Below are 13,271 nucleotides of genomic sequence, written 5' to 3' on the forward strand. Positions count from 1 at the left end.
TGACAATGGCTCAACACTCATTGTACTGGGCGACTTCAACTTCCTGGCGTCTGCCTCCGATTAATTTCTTTCCACCTCTTTCTTTCCATTCATTATCTCTTTTGGGAGGGGTCCCACTCACAAGGCAGGAAATGCGCTTGACCTCATCTTTACTAGATGCTATTTGCCTACTAATCTCACTGCAACCCCATTCTAGGTCTTTGATCACTACTTTGTTTCTTTGGTAGTTTCCGTCTCCTCCAACCCTACCAACTCATCCCCTACCCAGATGGACATCCGCCATCGGAATATTCATTCTCTCTTTCCCACTACCATCTCCTCTTCTATCCAATCATCTCGCTCTAAATCCTTCTCCCTCCTGTCTCCTGATTCTGCCTCTTCGACCTTACTATCCTCCCTTTCCACATCCTTTGACTCACACTGCCCCCTTTCCCCCCGGCTGGCTCAGCCCTTCCCTCCTGCAACGTGGCTGAGTGACTCATTGCAAGCTTAAAGAACAGTGCTGCAGGCAGCTGTGCAAAAATCGAGGGGAACTAAACTTACGGAGGACCTATCATCCTTTCACTCCCTCCCTCCTCCCTACCTTCTCTTCCTCTGTATCCTCTGCTAAAGCTACTTACTATTTTTACTAATGGTATGGCACTGGCATTAAACAAAGCCTGTCTGTCTATGTATGCTGATGATTCAACACTATATGTGTCAGCAACCACAGCAAGTGAAATCCCTGCAACCCTAAACAAAGAGTTGCAGTCAGTTTTAGAATGGGTGGCCTAAACTAGTCCCGAACATCTCTAAAACTAAGAGCATTGTATTTGGTACAAATCATTCCCTAAATCCTGGACCTCAGCTGAATCTGATAATGAATAATGTGGCTGTTGAGTAAGTTGTCATGGTCAAATTGATTCAATGGTTGTAAAGATGGGGAGAGGTCTGTCCATGATAAAGAGATGCTCTGCTTTTTTGACACCACACTCGACAAAGCAAGTCCTGCAGGCTCTAGTTTAATCTTATCTTGATTCTTGCCCAGTCTTGTGGTTAAGTGCTGCAAAGAAGGACCTAGAAAAACTGCAGCTGGCCCAGAACAGACCGGCACATCTTGCTCTTCCCTGTTTTTTTTTTTTTTTTTTTTTTTTTTTTTTAACCAGGCAAGTCAGTTAGGAACAAATTCTTATTTTCAATGACGGCCTAGGAACAGGGGGTTAACTGCCTGTTCAGGGGCAGAACGACAGATTTTGTACCTTGTCAGCTCGGGGATTTGAACTTGCAACCTTTCGGTTACTAGTCCAATGCTCTAACCACTAGGCTACCCAGCCACCTGTAATCAGAAGGCTAATATCAATAATATGCATAGCAGTTTCTCTTGGTTAAAAGTTGAGGAGAGACTGACTGCATCACTTCTTGTTTTTATAAAAACAATGTGTTCCAAATAGTTTGTATAGTCAACTTACACACAGCTCTGACACACACACTTAACCCAGCAGACCTGCCACCAGGGGTATTTTCACAGTCCCCAAATCCAGAACAAATTCAAGAAAACTTACAGTACTATATAGAGCCATGATTGTATGGACCTCCCATTTCAGATTGCTCAAGGGAACAACAAACTTGGTTTAGATAGTTTGTGTACATACTCATATGTAAGCTATGTCAGATGTTTTAAATGTATGTAGTTCTGTCCTTTTGTTGTTGTTGTCTATTAATGTTCTGTATTATGTCATGTTTTAGGTTGTGTGTGGACCCCAGGAAGAGTAGCTGCTGCTTTTGCATTTTATCACTCTAAATTTAAAGCTTCTGCATCTAACCCAAGGAAACTCTTTTCCACCTTCTCCTCCCTCCTTAATCGTCCACCCCTACCCCTCCCTCCCTGAGGACGACTTTGTTAACCACTTTGAAAAGAAGGTTGACGACATCCGCTCCTCATTCAATTAGCCTATTGAGTCCACTGGTCCCACTCACACATAACTATCCTACGCCTTGACCTCATTCTCCCCTCGCTCTCCAGTTGAAATTCTGTGACAAGTGAGGTCCGGCCTCCTGACAACATGCCCACTTGACTCCAAACCCCCCTCCCTTCTCCAGTCAGCTCTGAAGACCTTTTCCCATTCCTCACTTCCCTCATAAAATCATCCTCGACCACTGGCTGCATCCCATCTGACTTCAAAATGGCTGGAGTCTCTCCCCTCCTCAAAGACCAACACTCTCACTGGTCTCCCTTATGTATCATCTTTCCAAAACACTTGAGTCTTTGACCAACGCTCTCCCTATCTCTCTCAGAATGATCTTCTTGACCCTAACCAGTCAGGCTTCAAGACGGGTCACTCAACCGAGACTGCTCTTCTATGTGTCACAGAGACTGTCCTCACTGCCAAAGCTGACTCATCTCCTCTGTTCTCATCCTCCTAGATCTCTGCATTCCGCACCATGAAGCATCAGATTCACCTCTCCACCCTCTCAGGGCTGGATGTCTCAAGCATCGCATACTCTTGAACTGCATCCTACCAATATTTTGTCTTCTTTTTGCAACAACAAAAAAGTGATGTTAGTGTGTAGTTCTAGTAGTAAATAACTACTGAAAACACTACCAAGATCTGAATTTAGTTAAACTACCACCAAGCTACAGTAAAATGTAATTAAATGACTACATATAGTTCACTACTGGTCTACTACACTGGTCTACTCCCCAACACTATGCCTCTATTGTTTGACTTCTGAGGAACCCTAATAGTGAATGACTAGTGTGTACTGTCTGTATGACTGGTTTCTTTACAACACCCTGGAACATTAGGAAATAATGGGCTCGGAATTGCCAGGGACCTCACGAACCAGTATTATTATGATACTTAGGTGCCGATACGATATGTATTGCAATTCGATACTATCATTCTATTGCGATTCGGTGTCACAAACATATTGCTCCCCATATGTTTGCTGCAGCAGAGGGAGAAGAGAGAGCCATGAGAAAACCAGTTCTGATCAGTCATGGAAATAAAAGGGCTGAAAACGAATTGGCTCCCTATTTAAAAAGAAGATGGAGAACAAGCTATGAAGGAAAAATACTGGAGTTTTGGTGCAGGTACAGCCAACTAGCACAAAAATAATATTATGCTATTGTCAAAATTATAAGATAACATATATCGTAAAAGACTACACCCTGATATGTAACTATATCGATTTTATTCTCTCATTAATCAGGGATTAGCGTAGTGAGAGGGAAGAGTAGTCAATTACAGATCTGAGAAATCACTTGTTGCTGTAAGGAGAGGTGCTCTTTTCCGCTGACTTCGGAGCTCAACTGTGATAGACCAGAGACTTCTTTGATCTCTAGGTTTTTTAATTATTTTCCAAAATGACTGCAACATAGATATATGTATAGGCTGAAATGGCACCCTATAGTTATATATTATGGGTTATAGAGAGTCTATAGACCAGGCATTTCAATTAGGATGAGACACACTCTCACCAGTCGCCAGGCCATGTTCTGTTTGTGTCGCTGCCAGATTCCCCACCCAATCATCATGTGGGGTGCTTAGCTGGTTGGGTGAAGCAGCTTGAGTGAACACACACACACACACACACACACACACACACACACACACACACACGCACACACGCACACACGCACACGCACACACGCACACGCACACACCCATTCCTATCCGATAAGCAGTGGCCAAGGTTAACATAAAATCAAGCGCCCAGTACTTACTTAGCTGCCACCAAATATGGATCTGGGCTAACGTGCCAGAGTTGCAGGAGATGAATGACTTTGATTCAGGTTAAGTTTTTTCTCTCCAAATTGTATTTTAGCACAACAAGCACTGACTAGTCAGGCCTGAAATGAGAGAGTGCATCTGACTGTGTTGTCTCCCCTGGAATGAACATCCTGAGGGTTTCAGGACACAAACAGCCCCTTTCATGGGTCTTTGGGACCGGGAACCACACAGAGAGGAGGTAGAGAGAGAGAGGGTATTGAGTCATCTAAATGAAGGATTCCTTTTCCCCAGGGGAATAAGTACAACTAGAGGCCTTTGTCCGTCTAGGGATGGGTCAAACAGATTTTTATCAAATAACAATAGTACCTGTATTAAAGACAAAACCCCACCGTAAGTACTGGAATGAACTAATCAACCTTCCAGGAGTTAAAAGGCTGCAAAGTACTTGACCAAAGAGTTACAAACTGGGTGTGACACTCACTGCCAGGCCATCAGCCAATCATTAAACAGCTCTAAGACAAACATTTGCAGTTGAATCAATGAAGCTCAAACTGTAGATTACATGTTAGCTGTTCTCACCCAACACAAAAGACCCAGTTTAGTCCCACAATGGATTCAAGAATTGTGCCATGCAATGACATCAAAAGATTCTCTCATTCTTTATCTTTGGGGCGCAGATCATTGTTAAATATGCAGTATTATTCAAAGGATTAACGATGTATAATATACACAATCTACATCCCGTATATAAAACTGGAGGGGGAAAAAGCTAAAGCAGCTTGAACCACCTCTGGACAACTTTAGAGAATCTCCCACTCTGCATCACATGCAGTCTGAACAGTGAGACAGAAGCACGAATGCCACACCTTGCACGGTCACTCCAGTCAAACTTCACAGTGAACGTTTCTCTCAGCAGTGTTTATGAGGGCAAAAGCCCAGAGAGAGAGTAATCTGTTTAGGTGGCCTGTCCTGAACGTATACATTCACAGTATCTAAGAAAAACTGTGGGGGAAAAGGCTTTAAGCAGTTCTATGTAAAAATCAAAGTGAGTGTGTTGAAGAGGTAGGGCTGAGGCAGCAGGGGTGCACATCAATGGTCCTATGATCAGGGCCCACCACAGAGAGGAGGATATGATCAGGGCCCACCACAGAGAGGGGCCCACTCCAGGCCGCTTTAACAGGGGATGGGCTCACCACTGATGCTGAGTAATACCAGTGTGTGTGGGGGGGGGTCACTCTGTGTGTGTGTGTGGGGGGACTGGGCTGCTCATTTGACGGCTATACAGTATGGAGCAGGCCTTTGCCGAGAAGCTGCTTAAATAAACAGCCCCTCATGGCATGCTGGGACAGCCTCACATGAAGGTGCAAGCTGGTGGCTCTGATATTCAGCAGTCTCAGCCATGTACACAGGCTTGCGTGGCCTCCAGATTATGGGCCTCACAAAAACTAGGGCAAAGCAATTGACTAGGTACTGGTCTGTTTCAGCTGTCGTGGGCAGCCTAGCTGTTAGGAGAAGGAGACCAGTTGGCTAGGCACGTGTCTGTTTCAGCTGTCATGGGCAGCCTAGCTGTTAGGAGAAGGAGACCAGCTGGCTAGGCACGTGTCTGTTTCAGCTGTCGTGGGCAGCCTAGCTGTTAGGAGAAGGAGACCAGTTGGCTAGGCACGTGTCTGTTTCAGCTGTCGTGGGCAGCCTAGCTGTTAGGAGAAGGAGACCAGTTGGCTAGGCACGTGTCTGTTTCAGCTGTCGTGGGCAGCCTAGCTGTTAGGAGAAGGAGACCAGTTGGCTAGGCACGTGTCTGTTTCAGCTGTCATGGGCAGCCTAGCTGTTAGGAGAAGGAGACCAGTTGGCTAGGCACGTGTCTGTTTCAGCTGTCATGGGCAGCCTAGCTGTTAGGAGAAGGAGACCAGTTGGCTAGGCACGTGTCTGTTTCAGCTGTCATGGGCAGCCTAGCTGTTAGGAGAAGGAGACCAGTTGGCTAGGCACGTGTCTGTTTCAGCTGTCATGGGCAGCCTAGCTGTTAGGAGAAGGAGACCAGTTGGCTAGGCACGTGTCTGTTTCAGCTGTCGTGGGCAGCCTAGCTGTTAGGAGAAGGAGGTGCCTTCTGTACACTTGAGTGCCACGCATACAGGGAACCTTTGAAATGTTTGTACATTTGACTGGTGGATTCAAATAAAGTATTTAAAATGTGTGTGTGTGTGTGTGTGTGTACGCTTCTGTCTCGCTGTCTGTTCTTTCTGCTACTGACTTCACCCGCTCATGCCAAGTTTCTAATTCAATTAGGTCACAGGCTTTGGACAGACACATTTCTAACCAGAGGAAGCAGTAGTTCAACGTCAGTAGACTTCAACTTTGGCTGCTGGTGCTTATCAGATGGACAGTTCACAAGACAAACCCATTACGTGCACCTGTATTGTGAGCGTCGACAAACTGTTTCCCAACACAGATTATTCTGGTGCACGACAATGTCTGGCACACCCCGCTGAGGCCTTTCAACACGTAGCGGACGGAATTCTTAGTGACACTGAAGTGGAACATCTGAATCTAATGCTGATATCTCTGCAGAGAGCCTGAAGGTAAAATTCCCTAGACATGTATCCACATACACACTTTATTCAGGAAGGGGCTATGCCAAGCCAAGATAAGGCCTTTCCTCTCCCCATGGCGTGGTGGAATAGAGGCCTGTTACAGATGTAGGATCTTAATTTGAGCCAGTTTGAACTGTACAGCAGGAAAATATTCCTGCAGCAACAGGAAATGTGAGTTATTATGTAGATCATAATTATTGGACATTGTAGGGGTTGATACATTTTTTTGTTAGGGCAAATCAAGTCTGACATTTTTTTGGTGGAAATTACAACATTTAGAAGCTATTTTTAAACCTTGTATATACTACAAGTTTGCATTTCTTACAGTGCAGGAAAATAATCAGCAACAAAAGAGTGAGAAAATTAAGATCCTACATCTGTACATCCCATGATGCCTTTGGAATCCAGTCCATACTGTGGCTACAGTATGGGACTCAACCATTACATAAGCACACATTTTTTTATTTGACAAATACACCAGAAAGGTGCAGTGAAATGTGTTGTTTTACAAGGTCAGACATGGTAGTATGGTGCCCCTGCAGCACATAAGAGCAAAGTGCCTTGCTCAACGGCACATCGACAGATTTTTCACCTTGGGTATTCGAGCCAGCAACTTTTGCTCTAACCACTAAGATAGCTGCCGCCTCTTCACATCCAGTACATTACACTGAAGTACCAACCAACAAGAGGTTACGGCAGCAACTTACTACAAGCTCAATGTACAGTAATCTGAGAACAATACGATATTGTCTTATTGTCCCTCTATACTTACTATACAAACATGCTGTATTCAAAGATGTTGTACAGAAAACATTGATGTCAGGAACCGGCTCAAATACATGTATTTCTGGGTTCCATGGGAAGGACAATGGTTGGAATGATTCACTTCTAGAGGTCGACCGACTATGATTTTTCAAAGCCGATGCCGATTATTGGACGACAAAAAAAGCCGATACTGATTACTTGGCCGAGATATAGATATATATATATATGTAATAATGACAATTACAACAATACTGAATGAACACTTATTTTAACATAATATAATACATCAACAAAATCAATTTAATCTCAAATAAATAATGAAACATGTTCAATTTGGTTTAAACAATGCAAAAACAAAGTGTTGGACAAGAAAGTAAAAGTTCAATATGTGCCATGTAAAAAAGCTAACATTTAAGTTCCTTGCTCAGAACATGAGAACATATGAAAGCTGGTGGTTCCTTTTAACATGAGACTTCAATATTCCCAGGTAAGAAGTTTTAGGTTGTAGTTATTGTAGGACTATTTCTCTCTATACCATTTGTATTTCATATACCTTTAACTATTGGATGTTCTAATACGTACTTTAGTATTGCCAGTCTAATCTCAGGAGTTGATAGGTTTGAAGTCATAAACAGAGCAATGCTTGAAGCATTGCAAAGAGCTGCTGGCAAAAGCAGTAAAGTGCTGTTTGAATGAATGTTTACGAGCCTGCTGCTGCCCACCATCGCTCAGTCAGACTGCTCTATCACATACTAGACTTAATTATAATATAATAACACACAGAAATACGAGCCCTAGGTCATTAATATGGTCAAATCCGGAAACTATAATTTCGAAAACAAAAAGTTTATTCTTTCAGTGAAATACAGAACCGTTCCGTATTTTATCTAACGGGTGGCATCCATAAGTCTAAATATTGCTGTTACATTGCACAACCTTCAATGTTATGTCATAATTATGAAACATTCTGGCCAATTAGTTCGCAATGAGCCAGGGGTCCCAAACTGTTGCATATACCCTGACTCTGCGCGCAATGAACGCAAGAGAAGTGAAACAATTTCCCTAGTTTAATATTGCCTGCTAACATGAATTTATTTTAACTAAAAATGCACGTTTAAAAAATCTATACTTTGTGTATTGATTTTAAGAAAGGCATTGATGTTTATGGTTAGGTACATTCGTGCAACGATTGTGCTTTTTTCGCAAATGCACTTTTGTTAAATCATCCCCCGTTTGGCGAAGTCGGCTGCCTTTGTTAAGAAGAAATAGTTTTCACACAGTTCGCAACGAGCCAGGCGGCCCAAACTGCTGCATATACCCTGACTCTGTTGCACAGAAAGCAAGAGAACTGACAAAATTTCCCTAGTTAAAAGAAATTCATGTTAGCAGGCAATATTAACTAAATATGCAGGTTTAGAAATATATACTTGTGTAATGATTTTAAGAAAGGTGTTGATGTTTATGGTTATGGTTAGGTACACATTGGTGCAACGACAGTGCTTTCTTCGCGAATGCGCTTGTTAAATCACCTGTTTGGCGAAGTAGGCTATGATTCAATGATAAATTAACAGGCACCGCATCTATTATATGTAACGCAGGACAAGCTAGATAAACTAGTAATATCATCAACTATGTGTAGTTAACTTCTTAAGGTATAGGGGGCAGCATTTTCACTTTTGGATAAATAGCATGCACAATTTCAACTTCCTGCTACTCATACCGCTTCCACTGGACGTCACCAGTCTTTGGAATTTGGTTGAGGTTATTCCTTTGTGCAATGAAGAAGTACGGCCATCTAGGAACTGGGTGACACTGTTGAGTGTTGCGCAAGACTTGAAAAGTAGCGTTGGTTTGTTGTCTTCCTGTATTGAACACAGATAAACCCGTCTTCAATTTGATCGATTATTAACGTTTAAAAATACCTAAAGTTTTATTACAAAAGTAGTTTCAAATGTTTTGGCAAAGTTTACAGGCAACTTTTGAGATATTTTGTAGTGACGTTGCGCAAATTGGAAGCTGTTTTTTTCTGGATCAAACGCGCCAAATAAATGGACATTTTGGATATATATGGACGGAATTAATAGAACAAAATGACCAATTGTGATGTTTATGGGACATATTTTGGCCAAGTGGGATGCAAGCGTCTCCTATCCTAGAGAGGTTAACTAGTGATTATGTTAAGATTGATTGTTTTTATAAGATACGTTTAATGCTAGCTAGCACCTTACCTTGGCTCCTTGCTGCACTCGCATAACAGTTAGTCAGCATGCCACGCAGTCTCCTCGTGGAGTGTAATGTAATCAATCGGCCATGATCGGTGTCCAAAAATGCAGATTACCGGTTTTATGAAAACTTGAAATCGGCCCTAATTAATCGGCCATTCCGAATAATCGGTCGACCTCTATTCACTTCCATAAATAATGTCAATTTTACATCTAGATTGTTATATATATATTGTAATCTGATAAAAAGGAAAAGGCTTTCATCATGCTCTCTCTTCTAACACTACTGGTAATCAGTTTCAGTAGCCTCACACTACCAGTAATCAGTTTCAGTAGCCTCACACTACCAGTAATCCGTTTCAGTAGCCTCACACTACCAGTAATCCGTTTCAGTAGCCTCACACTACCAGTAATCAGTTTCATTAACATCACCCTACCGGTAATCAGTTTCAGTAACCTCTTGGCTCTAAGCACAACACCCCTTTCAGGAAATGGTTGCTAGAGTACGTGAGGAGAGAGGGTCTGATAAGAACAATTCCAGTTCAAATCTCTTGAAACCCTGCCTTAGATAACATATCAATGGCTGTGAGTGGGTACAGGACAGGCCTGGAGGTATGGAGAGGTGGGGGAGTGGGCTTGGGGCCGGGTCACTAGAGCAGGGCAACTGATAAGCACACACACACACACACACACACACACACACACACACACACACACACACACACACACACACACACACACACGAGAGGATGGCTTCAAAATATATTTAATAAAAATGTCTGCAAAAATATATTGTAAATACTCTAGGTGCTCTGTTGTTGCTGGTAATAACAGGACCAACCCTATGAATATAACAGCAAGAAGGATACTGTAAACACTGACCTGGTCAAAGAGCTGTTTACCAGTGGTGCTGGGCTGGACGGCAAACTCCAGCTCAGCATCCATGGTGGTGACACGAACATTGACCTGTGGAGGGAGAGACATGACAGAAAGACATTAGTAACACAAAAACATGACTATTTACTATCTAGTCAGAGAGTGAGGGGTTAAAACACTATAGGAACTAACAGTGACAGAGCAGCTGAGGAGCAATCTACATGTCACACAGACGTGTACTTCAAAGGGGATGATACTGTATGTAAAGACAGAATAAACACAACAGAGCATGTGTTTGTTTATCTATGCTTTGTAACAGACAGAAAGACTGATCGGAGGGAACTGAGTGGGAAAATCACGATGTGTTTTACCTCAAATATTTACTCCTGAGCTCTCGTTTCAGATTTCATACTAAGCTAGTCTGGTAAACTTCTCTGTTTGACTATAAAGTAAATTGTGTGTGGTTGTGAAGCACGTCAGCCTTTTGTAGCTACCAGCTGCAGTTAGCTAGTTACAGTAAAGGCACATGGTTGACTTCAGAGGGGGCCCCTGTCGGAGATAGCCATAGGTGGTGAGGGCGATAGTGTCATAACCCCTTGACACAGACCAGCCTATCAGGATAGCGTGGGTGGGCAGGGAAGTTTGTCAATACAGGCTATGTCCATTCACTGCAGTTTTGAGAGAAAAGACATGCGTTTCCATTCTTCGGTTAATGATTGATAAGGCTGACCTATGCTGCACAAACAGTCCTTCTAGTTTTGGCCTGCTTACGGAGGTCCACTGAGGTAATAAAATGATTCAAACAACTAAAACGTTGAAAATACGGAGAAAAACGTAGGGGGAAAAAAACAGCCTTGTGAGTTGCAATGAGAGCATCTTCCCGATTTCCATGAATGAGACATGACATCAACTGTGTAAGGCTTTCACAATAGAGACCCGTGATAGGATATCACCACTTCAGTGACTAAAGTCCTGCTAAAATACATCATATTCATTACAATGTCAGCATTGTGAGCTCTCTAACACACACCAGTCCTTCAACTCTCTCTTCTAGGTCAGATGTTGTTTCAGTTATGATTCGGTTCTACAGTACAGTATTTACCCAGGTTATTGGTTAGCACTGACTGACAACCCTATAAAGAAGTGTGTGGACTTAGAGATGAGGGAGCGGAAGCCTGCTGTTAGCAAAGCCTTTGGTGTAATCTGTCATCTCCTGGCCATTGTGAATGACATTGAGGCTCTGTAGTGAGCAAACTCAATGGTGCCTAATGGAAACGGCCAAACGGGACGTCTGCTGGGCTGGGCCCTGGGCTCTTACTGACTGACTGTTGACTCACAGCTATGCTCCCTAGCTGCCTCGTAGGCTACATACTGAGCCTACACAGAATAACTGACGTGACGATGGCAGTAGACAATTATTCCATAGAAAGAACAATTCAACCCTTTCAGAACAAAGTGAATGTGAATGGACTACGAGAGAAAATTGCATCTACATTTAGGTCATTTAGCAGATACTCTTATCCAGAGTGACTTACAGTCAGCACATTCAACTACGGTAGACAAAAGGTAAGGTCAGTAAGGTAGGTGAAAGGTAAGGTAGGTAATGTAGATGAAAGGTAAGGTCGGTAAGGTAGATGAAAATGTAAGGTAGGTAAGTTCAGGTAAGTTAGGTAATGTAGGTAAGGTAGATAAAATGTAGATGAAAATGTAAGGTAGATGAAAAGGTACGGTAGGTAAGTTTAGGTAAGGTAGGTAATGTAAATAAAAGGTAGGCAAGGTAGATAAAAAGTAAGGTAGGTAAGTTTAGGTAAGGTAGATAAAAAGTAAGGTAGGTAAGGTAGATAAAAAGTAAGGTAGATAAAAAGTAAGGTAGGTAAGGTAGGTAAGGTAGATAAAAAGTAAGGTAGATAAAAAGTAAGGTAGGTAAGGTAGGTAAGGTAGATAAAAAGTAAGGTAGATAAAAAGTAAGGTAGGTAAGGTAGATAAAAAGTAAGGTAGGTAAGGTAGATAAAAAGTAAGGTAGATAAAAAGTAAGGTAGGTAAGTAAGTTTAGGTAAGGTAGATAAAAAGTAAGGTAGGTAAGTAAGTTTAGGTAAGGTAGATAAAAAGTAAGGTAGGTAAAATAGATTAACGGTAAGGTAGGTAAAATAGATTAAAGGTAAGGTAGGTAAGTTAAGGTAAGGTAGGAAAGATAGATAGATAAAAGGTAAGGTAGGTAAGGTAGTGTAGATAAGGTAGATTAAAGGTAAGGTAGGTAAGTAAGTTTAGGTAAGGTAGGTAAAATATATTAAAGGTAAGGTAGGTAAGTTAAGGTAAGGTAGGAAAGATAGATAGATAAAAAGTAAGGTAGGTAAGGTAGTGTAGGTAAGGTAGATTAAAGGTAAGGTAGGTAAGTTAAGGTAAGGTAGGAAAGATAGATAGATAAAAAGTAAGGTAGGTAAGGTAGATGAAAAGGTACAGGTTGGTAAGGTAGCATGAAAGGTTGTTTATTTTTTGCATTGGAAAAGCCTCATAATGGACATATTGAATGTTGTGGTCAGCTGTGACTGGGTCAGTCTGAGTCTGGGAGTCCAATTGGAGGTAGTTCAACAGGAATTCAGCATGGCACACCGTAGCAAAACATTTTCCAACAGAAAAATTAAAATATGTGTTCTTATTGGACAAATTTAGCAAGTACCTACTTGTTTGACTCCAATTCAAAATGCTTTCTCTCTATTGAACACAACCAGAGACTGACAGTATCATCACTAAACCTGGAGGTGAGGGGCTCCTAGCTCACACTGTGGGAAGCAGCATCCAAAACAGAGGTAAAAAAACAGAGAGAGAGAGAAAACTCCATTAAACAGCAACACAAAGATCCCCTTTCAGCTGGGCCTCCCCAGTGGTTCCTCTCCTATACCACTATGCCTTCTAAACAGACTCCCAGACTGCACACAGTCAAACTGACTCCAGATCAGCTGTGTGAGGGAGACAGACAGGCCTTTTCCCTGTGATGACACAGATAAACTGACTCCGGATCAGCTAAGTGGAGGAAAAGGACAGGAAACATGCACAACGTTATCCCTCCACATCGTTGTATAATATACCTAGAATAATGACTAAATCGGGGC

General features: G+C 42.3%; 1 protein-coding gene across 2 annotated transcripts in view; it reads right to left on the minus strand.

The window, feature by feature from the left end:
* The window catches only part of LOC118371909 (ezrin-like), an 80,396-nt gene that overhangs the window by 61,176 nt on the left and 5,949 nt on the right, over positions 1 to 13,271 (minus strand). For both annotated transcript variants that reach the window (XM_035757564.2, XM_035757565.2), the window contains exon 3: positions 10,168 to 10,251. In XM_035757564.2, coding sequence (XP_035613457.2) covers positions 10,168 to 10,251 — 84 coding nt within the window. The remainder of the gene's footprint in view (positions 1 to 10,167; positions 10,252 to 13,271) is intronic.

The sequence above is a fragment of the Oncorhynchus keta genome, chromosome 19 (genome assembly GCF_023373465.1).
Source record: "Oncorhynchus keta strain PuntledgeMale-10-30-2019 chromosome 19, Oket_V2, whole genome shotgun sequence".
Classification (NCBI taxonomy): Eukaryota; Metazoa; Chordata; class Actinopteri; order Salmoniformes; family Salmonidae; genus Oncorhynchus; species Oncorhynchus keta.